Source organism: Callithrix jacchus, chromosome 6, assembly GCF_049354715.1.
Source record: "Callithrix jacchus isolate 240 chromosome 6, calJac240_pri, whole genome shotgun sequence".
NCBI lineage: Eukaryota > Metazoa > Chordata > Mammalia > Primates > Cebidae > Callithrix > Callithrix jacchus.
Genome location: NC_133507.1, coordinates 37,665,575 through 37,684,755, shown reverse-complemented (window position 1 = coordinate 37,684,755; position 19,181 = coordinate 37,665,575). Strand labels below are relative to the sequence as shown.

At 37.6% G+C, this 19,181-nt stretch overlaps 1 protein-coding gene across 9 annotated transcripts in view; it reads right to left on the bottom strand.

Moving 5' to 3' along the window:
- STAT4 (signal transducer and activator of transcription 4) overlaps positions 1–18,945 on the bottom strand; it is a 113,698-nt gene extending 94,753 nt beyond the window's left edge. For 4 of the 9 annotated variants that reach the window (XM_035304214.3, XM_035304222.3, XM_035304221.3 and 1 more), the window contains exons 1-3: positions 18,689–18,926; positions 15,463–15,591; positions 14,026–14,170 (exon numbers count right to left, since the gene is read on the bottom strand). In XM_035304214.3, the coding sequence (XP_035160105.1) occupies positions 14,026–14,170; positions 15,463–15,590 (273 nt within the window). In that variant the 5' untranslated portion in view covers position 15,591; positions 18,689–18,926. Of the gene's footprint in view, positions 1–14,025; positions 14,171–15,462; positions 15,592–18,299; positions 18,348–18,688 lie in introns of those variants that run through there. The other 5 variants (XM_078327073.1, XM_078327074.1, XM_078327075.1 and 2 more) reach the window with 2 other exon arrangements.
- Positions 18,946–19,181: the final 236 nt, after the last annotated feature.

Here is a 19,181-nt window from a genome sequence, read left to right as displayed (position 1 = left end):
ACATTCTTCTCAGCACCACATCACACCTACTCTAAAATTGACCACATAATTGGAAGTAAAGCACTGCTCAACAAATGCAAAACAACTGAAATCATAACAAACAGCCTCTCAGACCATAGTGCAATCAAGTTAGAACTCAGAATTCAGAAACCGACCCAGAACCGCACAGCTTCATGGAAACTGAACAACTGGCTCTTGAATGTTGACTGGGTAAACAATGAAATGAAGGCAGAAATAAAGAAGTTCTTCGAAACCAATGAGAACGAAGACACAACGTGCCAGAACCTCTGGGACACATTTAAAGCAGTCTCTAGAGGAAAGTATATAGCAATAAGTGCCCATATGAGGAGAATGGAGAGATCCAAAATTGACACCCTATCGTCAAAATTGAAAGAGCTAGAGGAGCAAGATCAAAAAAACTCAAAGATGTACATAGTGCATGATTCAGTAATTCCACTCCTAGATATACATTCTATATAATTTCTTACAAATGTTCCCCAAGGGACACAAGTAAGAATGTTCACAGCAATATTGGTTATAATAGTGAAGAAATACAGGAAATAAGGCAAATGCCCATCAACAGTAGAATGAATAAACTGTGATAATTCACACAGTGGAATATCATGCAGCAATGAAAATGAATAAACTACTGCTACACACATCCATATGGATGAATTTCAGGAACCATGCTGAGTGATACATATAGTGTGATCTCACTTACCTGAGATTTAGCAGCTTTCAAACATAGATACTATATCCTTTTGGGATACTTATGTGGTAAAATGGCAACAAAAAGGAAAAAACTTGACACATGCAAAATTTGGGTCAGTGGTTGCTCCAGGTGGAAAGAGAGCAGAGTGGGGTCAGGGAGGAGGCATAAGAGGCTTCAAAGGTAATGGTAACATCTGGATATAAAATGTCAACAGTTTGCAAAAGCCAAAATTCTCTGACGTTTTGTATTGGAAGGAGTAGATGGATACTACATTCCTGTATCATGGTTTCCTCGATTGGTATCATCTGAATGTCCCAGGTAGAGAAGCCAAGTCCTAGGGACAAGATTTGGGCCTGTGAATGCAGGTTTCTGCAAGTTGATCCAGGAGCAGCTGTGATGTAGAAAACCCAGGGGAGTAGAGCAAATTAGAGGCCTGTTCATTCTCTACATTTGTGGAGGTGTTTGCTATCTAGATTTATAACTACTCCTGAAGAGAAGACATCATGAAACACACCATTCATTCCACACTAAATTACAATTGGAACATAACTGAAAGAAAATGTTTCTTAAGAAATGAAGGACGTCCATTTTTCACATCATACCCTTCTATTCTGTTTGACTTTTCACTCTAAGCAGAGCTTACATTCAGTGGGTGTCCATCAGGAGGACTAATAAGTTATAGGATCCTAATGTTTTCTGATTAGGTATTGCTCATACTGTCTTGGTTGTAAAATAGCATCAACATCACTCCTAACGTAAACAAAAACTGCAGGTTGGCCTAACACTTCTCCAGTGTTGCTAGAGCAATGTCTACAAATAGTTAAGAGAAAGAAAAAGGAAACCAAGAACTTTATAGCAAGTTGGGATGTCCTTTACAGTATCAGATATTCTTACGCATGAATGTCCTCAAAGATTACAGTACCATTGAGAGTTTCTTGAAAAACTACTTGATGAAATCTAGGCAATTCAGAATGAATCACAATTTGAAACCTCAGGAATGGAGAAGTAATGGTTAAAGAAGCGGATGAGCACTGAATCTACTTATACATAAAACTAAGAAATGTCTGGAATTGCCATGATACAGCAAGGATGATGTAACTAACAAAATGTAATGTAAATGATGGAAATTGGCAGGTGGAGGGATGGGAATGAGAAGTGGAAGCAAATTTACCAATGTTAACTTCTCCTCATGTTTAATAGCCTGGAGTCAACAGATAACTGCCTAAAAGTGAAACGTGGTTTCTGTATCTCATCTCTTAATGCTTTTCATGGCTTTAAAAATTAACTTGAGTGAAATTTCTTTTGGAAAAAAGATATTTCTTATGGTGAGGAAACATTTAATATTTTAAAATAACTCAATATTTAATTGAATTCAAATAAAAATAAAATTTTATTTTAAAATAAATAATATAATTTTTTAATCTGATATTCCTATGCAGTATTCATTGATTCATAAATCAGTTATTGAGCACCTACTATGTGTCTAGGCACACTCTCCAGGCACTGGGGATACAGCAGTAAATAAAACAAAATCCCTCTCTTTACGAAGATGATATTCTAATGGCAATAAAAAGGCAAGTAAATATAGAGGAAGCCAGAGGTTTAGAAAACTATGGAGGAAAATAATGTAAGGTAAGAGACATGGAGAGTTCCTTGTGTGTGTGTGTGTGTGGGGGGCAGTGGATAGGAGAATCTGTAGCAATTCCACCTTCCATCTGCATATATACATGTATAAAGAGGTGTCTGGAATTACACTCATCAAATATTAATATGTTTATTTCCAGGCCATAGATTTTTTTCATACTTTCTTCTTTGCACTTTTTGTGTTGCTTTGATTTTTAAAAATTATGAATATGCACTATTTTTATTTTTCTTAGGTCATTCTATCTGAGAGCGAAAGACAAAGAGGAAGGTGAATAAGGAAAAGAGGTTTGCAACAGAATGTCCAAAAATAATGATTCAGAAATCGTGTTTCTAGATATTTACCCAAATGAGTTGAAAACTTACTCCTACACAAAATCCTGTATATGAATGCTAATAGCAGCTTTATTCATAATGGCCAAAAATGAATACACAAACTGTGGTACATCTGTACAAAAGAATATTATTCAGCAGCAAAAAGAGATAAACTATCAAGCCATGCAAAGACACAAAGGGACCTTAAAAACATATTGCCAAGTGAAAGAAGCCAATCTAAGAAGGCCACAGACTATATAATCCAACTGCATGACATTCCAGAAAAAGCAAAACTGTAAAGTGGGAATTATATAACCCAGTCCACCACCATTCACACCTGAGCAATCCTTCCAAAGTCTAAGTCTGAGCCCACCCAACCTGCTGCTACAACCACAGCTGGCACCCACCCACATGTGCTACCTATAGGCCTGGAGATTGGCCCTCTCAACCCATCACAACTACTGCCAACATCAGCACGGACTGCTTGGGAGCAAAGGGTTGTTCCATCATGCTACTGCCATTGCCCATGCCATACTCCCTGCCCAGGAGTCTAAAAACCCACACAACTGCCTGGCCTACTACAACTATATCTGGCACCCAAGCAAGCCACATAGAGGCTTAATAATTGGCCCACCTGAACTTGCTAACACTGGTGTCAGTATACTCCACCCTAGGTCCCAAGGACAGACAAGGTCAGCCCATCACTGCCACCACTGCCTAAAGACTGGCCCACCTGATGTCCCAGTCCCCAGAAAAACTTCAACACAGTGTCCGCTAACAAATGCACCCTAAGCCATCAAGGAAATCATAGACATAACTGATACTGTTTATAGCCAAAGAAATTGTACAGAGACTATACTACTGCACACACTCAGAATCAAAGCCAAAGGGTACTACCCAACCAAGATCATAGGACGAAAAACAAGTCTCAAACATTTTTCTAAAAATCAAAATTATATCAAATATCTTCTTGGACCACAATGGAATAAAACTAGAAATAAATAACAAAAGGCACTTTAGAAACTGTAAAAATGAATGAAAATTAAACAGTATCCTGCTGCTGGATAATCATTGTATCAAGGAAGAAATTAAGGTGGAAATAAAAAAATTCCTTGAAACAACATATCCAAACCTATGAAAAAGCAGTGCTAAAAGGGAGGTTTATATAAATAAACACCTACATAAAAAGTTATAAAATTTTCAAGTAAACAATCTAATCATGCACCTCAAGTAACTAGAGTAACTAGAAAAGCAAGAAAAAAAAACAAAATTAGTGGAAAAAAAGAATTAATAAAAATCAGAGCAGAACTAAATGAAATAGAGACTAAAAAAAGATACTAAGGATCAACAAAATGCAAAGCTAGTTGTTTTGAAAAGATAAAGTCAATAAACTATTTGCTAGACTAACCATAAAAAAGAGAGATAAACCAAATAAATAAAATCAGAAATGAAAAAGGAGACATTACAACTGATATCACAGAAACATAAAGGATCCTCAGAGACCAATTATCAACAATACACTAACAAAAGCTGGAAAACCTCGAGGAAATGAATAAATTCCTGGACTCACGCGACCTAGCAAGATTGAATCAGGAAAAAAAAAACCCCAAAAAACCCTAAACAGACAAATAATGAGTAATGGGATTGAATTAGTAAGTCTCCTGACAAAGTCCAGGACTGAACGGCTTTACTGCCGAATTCTTTTTTTGTTACTTTTGTTTTGTTTTGTTTTTGATACAGAGTCTCACCCTGTTGCCCAGGCTGGAGGGCAGAGGCATTGGCATAATCTTGGCTTAGTGCAACCTCCACCTCCCAGGCTCAAGCAATTGTACTGCTCATGAGTAGCTGGGACTACAGGTGAGTGCCACCACACTCTGCTATTTTTTTGTATTTTTAGTAGATATGGTATTTCACTATGTTGACCAGCCTGGTCTCAAACTCCTGACCTCAAGTGATCCACCTGCTTCAGCCTCCCAAAGTGTTGGGATTACAGATGTGTGCCAACATGCCCGGCCTTTACTGCCAAATTCAATCAAACTTTCATAGAAGAACTAATACCAATTCTCCTCATATTATTCCCAAAAACTAAAGAGGAAGAAATTCTCCCTAACTCATTCTATGCCAGCAGTACCCTGGGACCAAAACCAGACAAGGACACAACACAAAGAGACAAGTACAGGCCAATATCCCTGATGAACACGGATGCAAAAGTTATCAACAAAATACTAGCAAATCAAATCCAACAGCATCTCAAAAAAAAAAAAAGTACAATGTGATCAAGTGGGATTTATCCCAAGGATGCAAGGATGGTTCAACATATGCAAATCAGTAAACATGATACATCACGTTAGCAGAATGACAAACAAAAATCATATGACCATCTCAATAGTATAGGAAAAGCATTTGGTAAAATTCAATGTCCTCATGATCAACAAATGAACCATAGAAAGAACATACTTCAATATAAAAAGGCCATACATGACAAACATACAACTAACATCATACTGAATAAGAAAAAGCTGAACGCCTTTCCTCTCAGACCTGTAACAAGACAAGGATGGGCACTTTTCACTACTCCTATTCAACATATTGCTGGAAATCCTAGCCAGAGCAATTAAACCAGAGAAGGACATACAGGCACCAAACTGGAAAAGAGGATGTCAAATTGTCTGCTGATAACACTTTGGGCTCTGAACCTACAGAGAGGTTGGGTTTCTTTTTCTTTTGAGATTGACTTTGGAAGAGCTCCTGTGTTCCCAGGTGCAGAGCAGCCCCTCTGCAGTAAGGACCCAGCTCTCAGAGCCCGTGAGGCCACAAGCCTCCACAGTCCCACTTGGCTGGGGGCTGTGGTTTATATTGTAATCCCGGCACCTTGGGAGGCCTTGGCAGGCAGGTCACTTGAGGTCAAGAGTTTGAGACCAGCCTGGTCAACACAGCAAAACCCCGTCTCTGCTAAAAATACAAAAATTAGCTGGGTGTGATGGCACATGCCTGTAATCCCAGCTACTTGGGAGGCTAAGGCAGGAGAATTGCTTAAACCTGGGAGGCAGAGGTTGCGGTAATCCAAGATCACACCACTGAACTCTAGCCTGAGCGACAGAGCGAAACTCTATATTGAAAAAAAAAATTGTCCCTCTTTGCTGATAATATGATTTTATACTAGAAAAACCTAAAAGAGTTCACAAAAAATCTCTTAGGTCTGATAAATAGATTTAGTAAGGTTGCAGGATATAAAATTAACATACAAAAATCAGTAGCATTTTTATACAATGAAAATGAACAAGCTAAGAAAGAAATCAAGAAGACAATTTCATTTATAATAGCTTCAGAAAATACAATACAATAAAATAAAATACCTGGGAATAAATTTAACCAAGAAAGTGAAATATCTCTACAAGGAAAACTACAAAACACTGATTTAAAAAATTGAAGAGGGCCAGGCACAGTGGCTCACATCTGTAATCGCAGCACTTTGGGAGGCCAAGGCAACTGGATCACCTGAGGTCATGAGTTCGAGACCAGCCTGGCCAACATGGTGAAACCCCATCTCTACTGAAAATACAATTAACCAGGCATGGTGGTATATGCCTGTAATCCCAGCTACTCTTCTTGGGAGGCTGAGGCAGGAGAAATGCTTGAACTCAGGAGGCAGAGTTTGCAGTGAGCTGAGATTGTGGCAAGACACTCTAGCCTGGGCAACAGAACAAAACTTCATCTCAAAAAAAGAAAAAAATTGAAGAGTACACAAACAAATGGAAAGACATCCCTATGCTCATGGAGTGGAATAATTAATATCATTAAAATGACCATAAAAAGCAATCTACAGAGTCAAAGCAATCCCTATTAAAATACCAATGTCACTTTTCACAGAAATAGAAAAAACAATCCTAAAATTTGTGTGGTACTAAAAAGAGCCTGACTAGCCAAAGCAATCTGAGCAAAAATAACAAAGCTGGAGGCATCACACTACCTAACTTCAAAGTATCTTACAAGGCTATCATAACCAAAACAGCACAATATTGGCATTAAAAACACATAGACCAATAAAATAGAAGAGAGGACCCAGAAATAAATCCACATATTTATAGCCAACTAATTTTTAACAAAGGTGCCAAGAACATACACTGGGGCAAAAACATCCTCTTCAATAAATTGTGCTGGGAAAACTAGATATCCATATGCTGAAGAATGGAACTGGACTCTATCTCTCACTATATACAAACATCAATTCAAGATGGATTAAAGACTTAAATGTAAGACCTAAAATTATAAATTGCTGCAATAAAACATAAGGAAAATGCTTCAGGTCTAGGCAAAGATTTTATGTTTATGAACCGAAATGCACAGAAAACAAGAACAAAATAGGTTAATATAACTATATTAAATGAAAAAGCTTCTGCACAGCAAAGGAAACAATCGGCAGAAAGAAGAGGCAGTCTGTTAACTGGGAGAAAATATTTGCAAACTACTCATGTAACAAAAGCTTAATATCCAGAACATACAAGAAACTCAAACAACTCCACAGTAAAAAAACAAATAATCACATTAAAAAGTGGACAACGATATGAATAGACATTTCTCAAAAGAAATTCAACCCAAACTCAGCAGACAAAAAGAAATAACGAAGATTAAAGAACTAAATAAAATTGAAACAAAAAATACAAAAGATAAATGAAATGAAAAGTTGTTATTTGAAAAGATAAAATTGATAGACCACTAGTGAGATTACAAAAAAAGGAGGATAATCAAATAAGCTGAATAATAAAAGAAACTAGAGATATTACAACCAGCACTGCAGAAATACAAAAGATTAGTTAAGACTACTATGAACACTTTTATGTGCATAAGCTAGAAAATCTAGAGGAGATAGATAAATTTGTGGAAATATAAAACCCTCCTAGATTAAATCAGCAGGAAACTGAAACCCTGGACAGACCAATAACAAGCAGCAAGATTGAATCAGTAGTTTTAAAAAAAATTGCCAACAAAAAGATCTAAGACCAGACGGATTCATAGCTGAACTTTATCAGTCAAAGAAGAATTGGTACCAATCCCACTAAAACTATTGTAAAAGATCGAGAAAGAGGGAATCCTCTCTGAATCATTCCATGAAGCCGGTATCACCCTAATACCAAAACCAGGAAAGGGCAAAACAAGAAAACTCCTGGACCAGTAGCTCTGATGAACATAGATGCAAAAATCCTCAACAAAATGCAAGCTAAGCAAATCCAATAGCATATCAAAAAGATAGTATATCATGGTCAAATGGGTTTATATTAGGGATGCAGGGATAGTTTAACATATACAAAGTCAATAAATATGATATATTACATAAAAAGAATTAAAAACAAAACCCATATGATCATCTCAATAGGTGAAGAAAAAGCCTTTGATAAAATCCAGCATCCTTTTATGATTAAAAAAACCCCTAAGAAAAATAGGCATATAAGCAACTTAAATTGATGAAAGCCATATATGAAAAACCCACAGCCAACATCATACTGAATAGGGAAAAGTTGAAAGTATTTCCCCAGAGAACTGGAACAAGGCAAGAATGCCCATTTTCCGCACTTCTAATCAACGTAGTACTAGAAGTTCTAGCCAGAGCAATCAGATAAAAGAAAGAAATACAAGGCATCCAAATTGGAAAAGAGGAAGTCAAATTGTCACTGTTTGCTGATTATATAATTGCATACCTAGAAAACCCTAAAGACTCATCCAGGAAGCTCCTAAATCTGATAAAGGAATTCAGTAAAGACTCAGGATATAAAGTCACTGTACTCAAATCAGTAGCTCTGCTATACACCAAAAATGACCAAGCTGAGATTCAAATCAATAACTCCATCCCTTACAATAGCTGCACAAAAAGAGAAACATTTGGGAATATATATAACCAAGGAAGTGAAAGATGTCTACAAAGAAAACTACAAAATACTGCTAAAATAGAGCATAGATAACATAAACAAATGGAAACCCATCTCATGCTCATGAATGGGAAGAATCAATACTGTGAAAATGACCACACTGCCCAAGGTAATCTACAGATTCAATGCAATTTCCATCAAAATATCATCACCATTCTTCATAGATTTAGAAAAAACAATCCTAAAATTCATATGGAACCAAAAAAAAAAAAAAATAACCTGCATAGCCAAACCAATACCAAGCAAAAAGAACAGGTCTGGAGGCATCGTATTACCCAACTTCAAATTATATTAGAAGGCTATAGTTACCAAAACAGTATGATACTGGTATAAAAGCGGGCACACAGACCAATGGGACAGAGTGGAGAACCCAGAAACAAAGCCAAATACTTTCAGCCAACTGATCTTGGACAAAGCATGCAAAAACATAAATTAGGGAAAAGATACTCTATTAAATAAATAGTGCTGGGAAAACTGGCAAGTCATACGCAGAAGAATGAAAATGACTTCTCTGCTTATACCAATATCAACTCAACATGAATCAAAGACTTCAATATAAGACCTGAAGCCATAAAAATTCTAAAAGATAACATTGGAAAAATGTTTCTAGACAATGGCTTAGGCAAAGAATTCATGGCTACAACCCCAAAAGCAAATGTAACAAAAATAAAGATAAATAAATGGGACCTAATTAAACTAAAAAGCTTCTGCACAGAAAAAGAAATATTCATCCAAGTAAACAGACAACCCACAGAGTGGGAGAAAATATTTGCAAACTACGTATATGACAAAGGACTAATATCCATAATCTGCAAGGAACTCAAATCAGCAAGAAAAAAAAAACAATCCCATCAAAAAGCAGACAAAGGATTTGAATACACAAGTCTGAAAAGAAGATGTACAAACAATCAACAAACATGTAAAAATGGTCGACATCACTAATTGTCAGGAAAATGCAAATTAAAACCACAGTGAGATACCATCTTACTCCTGCAAGAATGGCCACAATTAAAAAGTCAAAAACCAATAGATGTTGGCATGGATGTGGTGAAAAGGGAACACTATTAGACTGCTGGTGGGAATGTAAACTAGTACAACCTCTACGGAAAATGGTATAGAGACTCCACAAAGAAATAAAAGTAGAAGTACCATTCAATCCAGCAATCCTACTACTGGGTGTCTACCAAAAGGAAAAGAAATCATTAACTAAAAAAGACACATGCACACCCATGTTTATAGCAGTATGATTTGCAATTGCAAAGATATGGAACCAACCTAAGTGTCCATCAATCAATGAGTAAAGAAAATGTGGTATATATACACCATGGAATACTACTCAGCCAAAAAAAGGAATGAAATAATGTCTTTTGCAGCAACCTAGATAACAATGGAGGGCATTATTTTAAGTGAAGTAACTCAGAAATGGAAAACCAAGTATCATATGTTCTTACCTATAAGTGGGAGCTAAGCTATAAGGACGCAAATGCATAAGAATGATATAATGGACTTGGGGACTTGTGGGGGAAGGTTGGGAGGGGGTGAGGGAAAAAAGACTACATATTGAGTGCAGTGTACACTGCTAGGGTGACAGGTGCACTAAAATCTCAGAAATCAACCACTAAAGAACTTATCCATGTAACCAAAAACCACCTGTACCACAAAAACTACTGAAATAAAAATAAAAATAATTTAAGAATTTAAAAGACATATAAATAGTCAACAGATACAAGAAAAAATGCTCAATATCACTAATCAGGAAAATGCAAATTGAAACCACAGTAAGAGATTAACTTACCCGAGTTAAAATGGTTATTATATATATGTATATGTATGTATATATACATATATATATATATATATTTTTTTTTTTTTTTGAGACAGAGGCTTGCTCTGTTGCCTAGGCTGGAGTGCAGTTGAACTCCCACCTCTATCTCTGTTTCCTCACTGCCACTTCCAACTCTCTGGTTCAAGCAATTCTTCTGCCTCAGCTTCCTGAGTAGCTGGGATTACAGGCATGCACCATCACATCTGACTAATTTTTTTTATTTTTAGTAGAGACAGGGTTTCGCTATGTTGGCCAGGCTGGTCTCGAACTCCTGACCTCAGGTGACCCACCCAAAGTACTGAGATTACAGGCATGAGCCACCATGCCCGGTCTAGAATGGCTATTTTTTTAAAAGACAAAAAATAACATGCTGGTGAGGAAGCAGAGAAAAAGGAACTCTGTACACTGTTGATAGGAATGTAATTTAATAAAATCAGTATGGAAATTTTTCAAAAAACTAGAAATAGAACTACCATAGGCTACAGCAATTCCACTACTAGGTATTTATCCAAAGGAAAAAAATTAGATTTAAAAGAGATGTCTGCGCTTGCATGTTTACTGCAGCCCTATTCACAATAACAAAGATTTGGAATCAACCTAAATGTCCATTGATGGAAGAATGGATAAAGTCACCCCTCCCCCCCAAAAACACACACAACTTAATGGAATTACAGTAGCTTAAAAAGAAGCATAAAACGCAGCAGGTTTGTTTAGGTATAAACCCATAGCTGACAATGTTCTTTAGTACTAGTTTCTACTGTGTTGTTAATGTAAATATCCAATAAGCACGATCTATAAATTGAGATATATGGAAGTACAACAAAGAGCAAGCATTTTTTTCAACTCAAATATCTTAATTCACCAAATTGTTTTTTGAATTCCTAGTGTGCAGTAGAACCATATTGAGTACTGGGGGTGAAGGAGGGGAGTCACAAAAGGAGGTCAGGCTTTTACAGTTAAGGACCTTATGACCCAGTTAGACACACATGCAACACAGATGAAGGGACACAAGGAGATGCTGCTTAACTTGTAGTTGTCCCTGGAGAATGAGAACACGGACTAAAGCATGTGGTGAAGGTTTCCTTGTTGCACTGGGACCTATGCAGATTCTTTAGGGTTAGATAGGAACTAAATTGGTGGAAGAGGAAGGGAAGAGAATTCCTGGCCATGGGACCATCATGGACAAGGCTTAGTAATTCAAGAGTGTGTGTGATGTGTTCAGGAAAAAGTAGATCTATTTTTCTCAGGTAGGGATGTGGAGGAACTCAATGAAAATTGTTGGGAAAGATCAAAAGAGGAATGATGCTAGACAGCCAATGAATGACACATGCAGATGAGTTTGTGCTTGAGCTGAAGCATGACAGGGGATATCGGCAGGTTTTTGAGCTGTGGAATAGTGAGACAGAAGTGATGATATTACAGGGTTTGTCTGATACAGATGGCCAGAAAAGAAGCTCCCCTCATAATCTTATCCTCCCGCCCAGCACAAAAGATGGGCTGTTTACTTATCCCTGATTTACACTGAGAAAATCCTGCTATTTTCCCTATCAAAAATGAGAACCATTTATTGAATGCCTACTTCTTGCCAGAAGAAAAGCTCCAGCCTTCCTCACAATTCCAAAAGGTAGACAATAATCATCCTTGTTTATATTAAAAGATATAGGTCAGAAGGTTAAGTAATTTGCTCAAAGCCACATTTGAGGGTCAGATTTTTAACCCAGATCTTTCTGGTTCCAAAGACCATGCATCATCTATTAATATTTTCCTCATCTGTGCTTATCCAGCAAAGTGACCTATAGACTCTTTGCTATTAGGCTAAGAGTTAGCAAACTTTCCTATAAAAGGCCAGACAAATATATGTCTCATATGTAAATATATATATGTAAATATGAGACATATATATACACAGAGACATATACACACACATTTTTATTTTAGGCTGTGTAGGTCATACTGTCTCTATCACAACTTCTGTCATTGAAGTGTAAAAGCAGCCATAAACCATATGTAAACCAATGAGTGTGGCTTTGTTTCAATAAAACACACAAATTTGAATTTCATATAATTTTCATATGTCAGAAATATTATTTTAAATTTTACTGTTTGATCTATTTAATTTTTATTCTTTTCTAATGACCTACAATATAAAAACATTTCTTAGTCATGTGCTATATGAAAACGGGCAGTGGCCATTCGACTTGTGGCCCATAGCATGCCAATCCCCATTTTAGGTTTATAGATTAGAGCACTAAGCTAATGAGGCCACTGTTAAATGTCTTGTCTGCGTAAAAGAGATTGCTGTATGCCGCCAAAACTCCTGTTTTGTTGGCAATATGCAATTGCCCTGTTTCTTGTCAAGTGTCTTGCAGATTTGTAGGGGATTACAGAGGCAAAGATAGCTCAGTGCAATCTAAACAACAATAGAAAAAACAATGTATTTTCCCTTCTCACAAATGTAATGTCAAGAATATTTCTGGGGTAGTTTAGCTAAAATGTTCTAAAAATGTGTTAATTGTAGGTTTGGGATTCTAAAAATGCCTCCATGAGAAATGGCACAATGATCTTTTCCTGTTTTCTAATACGTTGTATAGGCACTCAGTAAATATTATAGCAGTCCACGGTCAGGCTAGCACTTCTGGGTTTAGTTCCATATTAGCCTGCTTTTAATTCTTTAGATCCCTGATTCACTTACTTCATTTCTTCACCCCTTAATCAGTAAACATTGCACATCTATCGTAAGTCCAGACTTATGCTGGCTGCTGGAAATTCAAAGTGGAACTCCAAAGTCCTTGCTAAAGGAACTCATGATGTGGGGAGAAGGGATATGGATGCAGCAAACCACCATGGCATGTGTACACCTAGGTAACAATCCTGCACCATCTGCACATGTACCCCAGAACTTAAAGTATAATAAAAAAGAAAAATAAAAATATAATAATCACATCATGGAAAATGGAGTATCCAACCCCTCAAGCATTTATCCTTTGGGTTACAAACAGTCTAATTATATTCCTTTTGTTATTTTCAAGCGTACAATTAATTTCTTATTGACTATAAAAAATAAAAAAAGAAATAGCAATAATATCGAATATACTAAATGCCACAGTACTGATATGTTTTGGTGCTGAGAAAACACGCACAGACGGGCTCTGCCTGCGTGAAGCAGAGAGTACCAAAGAACACTTTTAAAGAAGGGTAAGATCTGAACCAAATCTGGAAGGATACATTCACTCACAATGCTCCCATTTAGGAATGAGAACAATACTAACTCTAACGTGTTATGTAAGAGACAAAGGCAAGGGAGGGCTGTGGAGAGCCATGAAACTGTGGTCTGATCTAGTGTTGTTGAACTTGATAGTAGCTAGTAAACAAACCACATGCAAGTCCTACATATAACACATTTGTAGTGTATTTTATACACTATAGTGTATTTTATTTTCAACATTTCATTAAAAAATATTGGGTAATAAAATTGAGCACAAAATTTGTAAATGGTAAGAGAACTCAAATTTTTCCCCTTAAATCTCTTTTGAAAATAATATAAGGGTACATAGTTAATTTTTACTCCTATATCCAAATATTTTGGAAAAGTAGAAATGCATTCTCACCTGAAGGATTTTCCTAATTCTTTTTAGATTGTGTATCAAGAGTAGGTTTTTCTCTTTGGAAACACGACCTAACTGTTCATCCAGTTGTATTAACAAGTTTTGTAGAAGAACTGTTGCCATGGTTTCATTGTTAGAAGCTGCCTCCCTAAAAAAATAAAGGGTTATTACACAAAGAAAACCAATTTGGTAAAATGTCTACTCTTTTACCATATTAATTTTAAAGCAATAAACCTTTACATGGTGCTAAACATTTAAAAGTTTTAAAAAATTAAATTGTAAACATGAAGAGATGTCAACGTCATTAAGCATTGGGGAATTACAAGTCAAAATCACAGAAGATACCACTTCATACCCATGAGGATGGCTACTATTAAAATGAAAAAAACAGAACATAAGTGTTGGTGAGGATATAGAGAAATTGTGCAAGGCTGGTGGGAAGGTAAAATGGTCAATCACTGTGGAAAACTGTATAGCAGATACCCAAAATATTAAACATAAAATTGCCATATGATCCAGCAATTCCACATCTGGGTATATATCCAAAGGAATTAAAAGCAGGGACTCAAACAGAAACTTGCATACCAATGTTCCTAGCAGAGTTATTAGCGATAGCCAAAAGGTTTAAACAACCCAAATGTCCATTGACAGATAAATTTATCAAGCAAAATGTGATATATACAAACAATAGAATATTATTCAGGTTCAAAAAGGCAGAAAATTCTGATGAATGAATTTTGAAAAATTACACTAAGCAAAATAATTCAGTTACAAACAGACAAATATTGTGTGATCCCAATTATATAAAGTATCTAGAGTAGTCAAATTCATAGAGACAGACAACAGAATGGTGATTACCAGGGGTTGGGGATGGAGGATTAGGGAGTTACTGTTTGAAGAGTACACAGTTTCAGTTTGGAAAGATGAAAAAGTTCTGCAGTGGATGGTGGTGATGGTTGCATAATAATGTGAATATATGTAATGCCACTGAACAATACACCAAAAACAATGGCAAATGTTATGTCATGTATATTTTACCACGATAAAAAGATGGCCGAAGCAAAATTTAAATGGTATAAGGTGAATAGAGCTTTGAAAAACACAAATCTTACTGTGAAAAAATATTGATTTACATTGTCAGTTCTCTATCACAGACTCAATCGATTGATTTGTTTCTTTTTTAAATACATAAAAAATTGTTTGGGTTTTGATTTACAGAGAAACAAAGCACTAGAACCATTAAGTTTTCATTTACAATGAATGAAACCAGAAAGGACAATGATTCCCCTCCTTCGGGAAGGCTTTTCAAATCCTTGAGAAAGTTCTTTACCTGAAAAGAATGCATCTACTGAGTCAAAAGTGGACCATAAAATAAATTCACATGGATGGAGCATAAAGCATCTGTGCATCAACTTCTAGGGAAAATATATTTGATCCTACCAGTCTTGATTTTCAATCCACTGGGCCAGCAGATGCCGAATTTCCATAGGAAAGTTGTCATCATAGAATTGATCCACCTGCTCCAAAAACTTGATTTCTAACTGTTGGACTTGATTCCACTGAGACATGCTATAAACGAAGGAGTAGAATTAGAGTTTTAAAATATTGTTCATAGCTCTACTACATATTTTCTTCTTTATTTGGAATTCAGTCATAATATTGACTGAATTCCAATATATCCAAAAATGCAAACATTTCTCTAAGGCTTTTTTTCATAATCCAACCCTAATGAAGGGACCAGCCTTCTTTCTGTGCCTCCAAACTACAGCTTTCCTTGCTCTAACATGAACTCCTGTTCCACCTGCTCCAGGAAGCTTTCACTCCTGCTCCCCCAAACACCCCACATCCTGCCCACAGCTGTCTACATCAATTTGTTTTATCAACAAGCCGTTTCCCTATCTCTTGCCCCCTCTACACTTAGACTTGGAGCAACTTGAAGGCAAACATATTTAACATTTACTATACCTTTAAAGCCCTCTAAGACTTTATATATGAAGAGCAACCTCCCAAAAAGCTTCTTTTATATAAATTTGTCAAATTTCTTTATTTCAGATTTGTCTGGCTTCTAGAGTCAGATTTATGTTCCTGACTTCTAGTCCAATTCTGTCTTAGCTTCATTAAGAATTTTATGTATGCATTTTCATAGGCTCTAGTTTAATTAAAAATATTTCTGAACCAATGAATGTGTTTTATTTCTCTCTATGAGGATCCCCTATGGGTGGGCAAAGCTCTGAAAAAGATGCAGTCTTTTTGTCTCTGAGAAACATCTGATAGCGGTTAAACCCTCAAGTTACTTAAGGATTAAGAAACCACACTTGATACCTATTTGGCAGCCTGTCATAAAACAAAAGCACGTATTTCCCCCTTGCAACCCCTCTCTGGCCAGATTAGAAGCTGTAGACATATTTCCTAACTCAGGAAAATCAGTATGATGCTGCCTCCTTGAAATTACAGCATTTTACATTTTCCAAAGTCAAACTTTTTATTGTTTCATCAGCAATTCTAAGTCAAATAAAAACACCAAACCCTCTTTTACATGATTAATCACCATAACATTTCAACATATCTTACAGACAGCCTAAGGTTCCTTTTGCCTATAGAACACCAGGATAATTTCATATATTTCATATACATATTCTTCAGGTTTCAAATAGAATCATTTTGAGCACCTGTTCCCTGAGCACCCAGTAAATGATTTAAAATTTATAGAAAAACCTGCTGCCAATGTTTTGCTAAAGAGAAAGCAAGTGAGAAAAGAAGTAATGTTTTATTTGCACATCACTATATATCTATGAAAACGTTTATACTTTCCAATTCTAGGCATATTGTAAGTGCTTAATCATGGCTTGTAAAATGAAGAATGAGTGGCACTCTTGATGTTGCTATGAATCGCGTAGATGGATATAAGTAGTATGTCAACTTTAAAAAGACAAACTTAAAGCTCAAATAGGTGAAATGATGCCTGCCTAATGTGTGAGGCTTCTAAGGGGCAACCCGAGGTTCCCTGAGCCTGAACCATTTGTCTTTCCAGATGCTAGATGTGTATATACACCACGCAAAATTGGAACATTTGTTCCCATGCTACTGTCAACATCGTCCTACCAGTTTATTTTAGTTAATGACAACAGAGAACATGAGCTGAAAATAGCATTACAATTTTTTATCATACTATTGTTGAACCCCAGCTATGAGTTGGATGAAAATCTATTTTCTAACTAAAACTTACAGGTAGGGAGGAATAAGCTCTGGTGCTGTAACACTAGGATGAATATGGTTAACAATAACTTAGTGTGTATTTTCAAAAAGCTAAAATAGAGGATTTTGAATGTTCACAACATAAAGAAATGATCAATGTTTGAGGTGATGGATATGCTGATTATCCTTTAATCATAGCACATCGTATGTATATATTGAAATATCACTCAATACTCCATAAATATTTACAGTTGTGTGCCTAATAAAAATAAAAGAAAAATTTAAAAAATAAAAATAAGCACCAATAAAAAAGACTACCAAAATCTGGGTATTGCGGAGAGCTGAATTCAAAGCTGAAAAAAGGAAGAAGAATGAATACATAGTCCTAGGACACTCTCCATCGCAGCCTCTTGGAACGCCTTTAGACATCCTTCAGCAGATTTCTTTGCTTTCACTCCCTAAGTGCTACTTCTTTCTTGTGAAAACTGTACATTGCCTCTGAAAACTGAGTGCCTGTCTGTTCTTTTCGCCTGCAGTCCCTAGAAGACCCTCTAAAGGGGCATTTTGTCCCACTGTCTGGGAGCTGGAGGTGCCGCGTTGGCTCTGTGGCTTATAGCTTGCAAAAGGAGATGACCTGCCCTAAAATGTCAGTCGTGCTCATCAAAGCCACAGTCACAGGCTGCCGTAGCTGCAAGCTTTTTTTTTTCTGAAACCTAGATAAGTCAATCTAAAGTCAGGCAACACAGCTCTAGAGAAGCTGTCTGAGAAAGTGAAGAGGGGCTCACTTTCAGCCTCGGCGAGGACACACCTCCGCAGACGCCGCAGCTCCCCCGGCCCCGTCTGGGAGATTCGCCCGGGCACCGTGGCGCGGGCCTGCGGGGCGGTCTCCGCGGAGAACCTGTGCCAGGGCGCATCTGTGGGTCGTGGAGTAGGAGGCTTCTTCGTATAACAACCCCTCCTTAGGCAGGTTAAAATGAAGCCACTGTCAAAAAGCCCAGGGAAAGCAAAGCTTCAGAGCATCCTGCGTAATAAGCGTGTCCTCCTAGGGAGAGGCAGCCAGAAGGTGTGGTCTGGCCACTTACCTCGCGCTCTCTCAGCACAGGTCCCAGGCGGTGCTCACGTCCAAAGTCAGAAGCGCCCCTCACAGTCCCTAGGAGAAAGCCGCTGACGCCATCGTCAGTAGGAGATTTGCATTTCTCCTCCCACTTGAGGCTTTCCTGTGCGTCAGTGTTCGAGTCTCTGGGACTTTACTTGGGTCAGTTCCCACCCACTCTTTATTCTAGAAACGCTGACACGCAGAAAAAGCCAGGCTGAAGCCCCTTCGCCGGGCGTCCTCTTCCCTCTTATCCCTGCCAGCCGCTCCCACCAACTGCAGGTGGCTCAGGAGAGCCAGGAGAAAGGGGAAGGGCGGAGCACACATTTTTCTTCAGTGGTTTCCTTAGACAATTCGAGATCCGCTGCAGTTACTTACCTGGAGCTCAGTTCTTGAGCTTCCTCTCTCTCTAGTCTAAGACTCCAGTCAGCCTGGTGAGCCAGCCCCTGGGATGGAAGGGGTGGGTAGCCAGGATCGCAACACCAAACTCATAGACCTTACTGGGCTCCAATTCCAGCGGGGTCCGCTCACTTGGAGGAGGGTGACCTGATGTAGAGGTTTAGGCCAACTTCTGGGTAGGCCACCAGTGCGCGCCTTTCCTGGCCCAGCCTCCTCTGCTCTCCCTGAGCAGCCCTGCTCCTGGTTGCTACGGTGCACTCTCCTCCCTTTTTGACATCAGCCTGTTCTAGAATCATAGACTTGGAGGAAGTCTTAGTCCCATCTAATGCTAAACCCTCTTTCATATCTGAAGAGGCCCAAAGAGGTCACCAAGATGACTCAGTAAGTTATCGGTGGAGCCACACAAGAGCCCAGGTGTTTCCCTTTCCACCGCTGGTCTTTTCATCTCATCTCCTTGTAACTAGACGTTAAC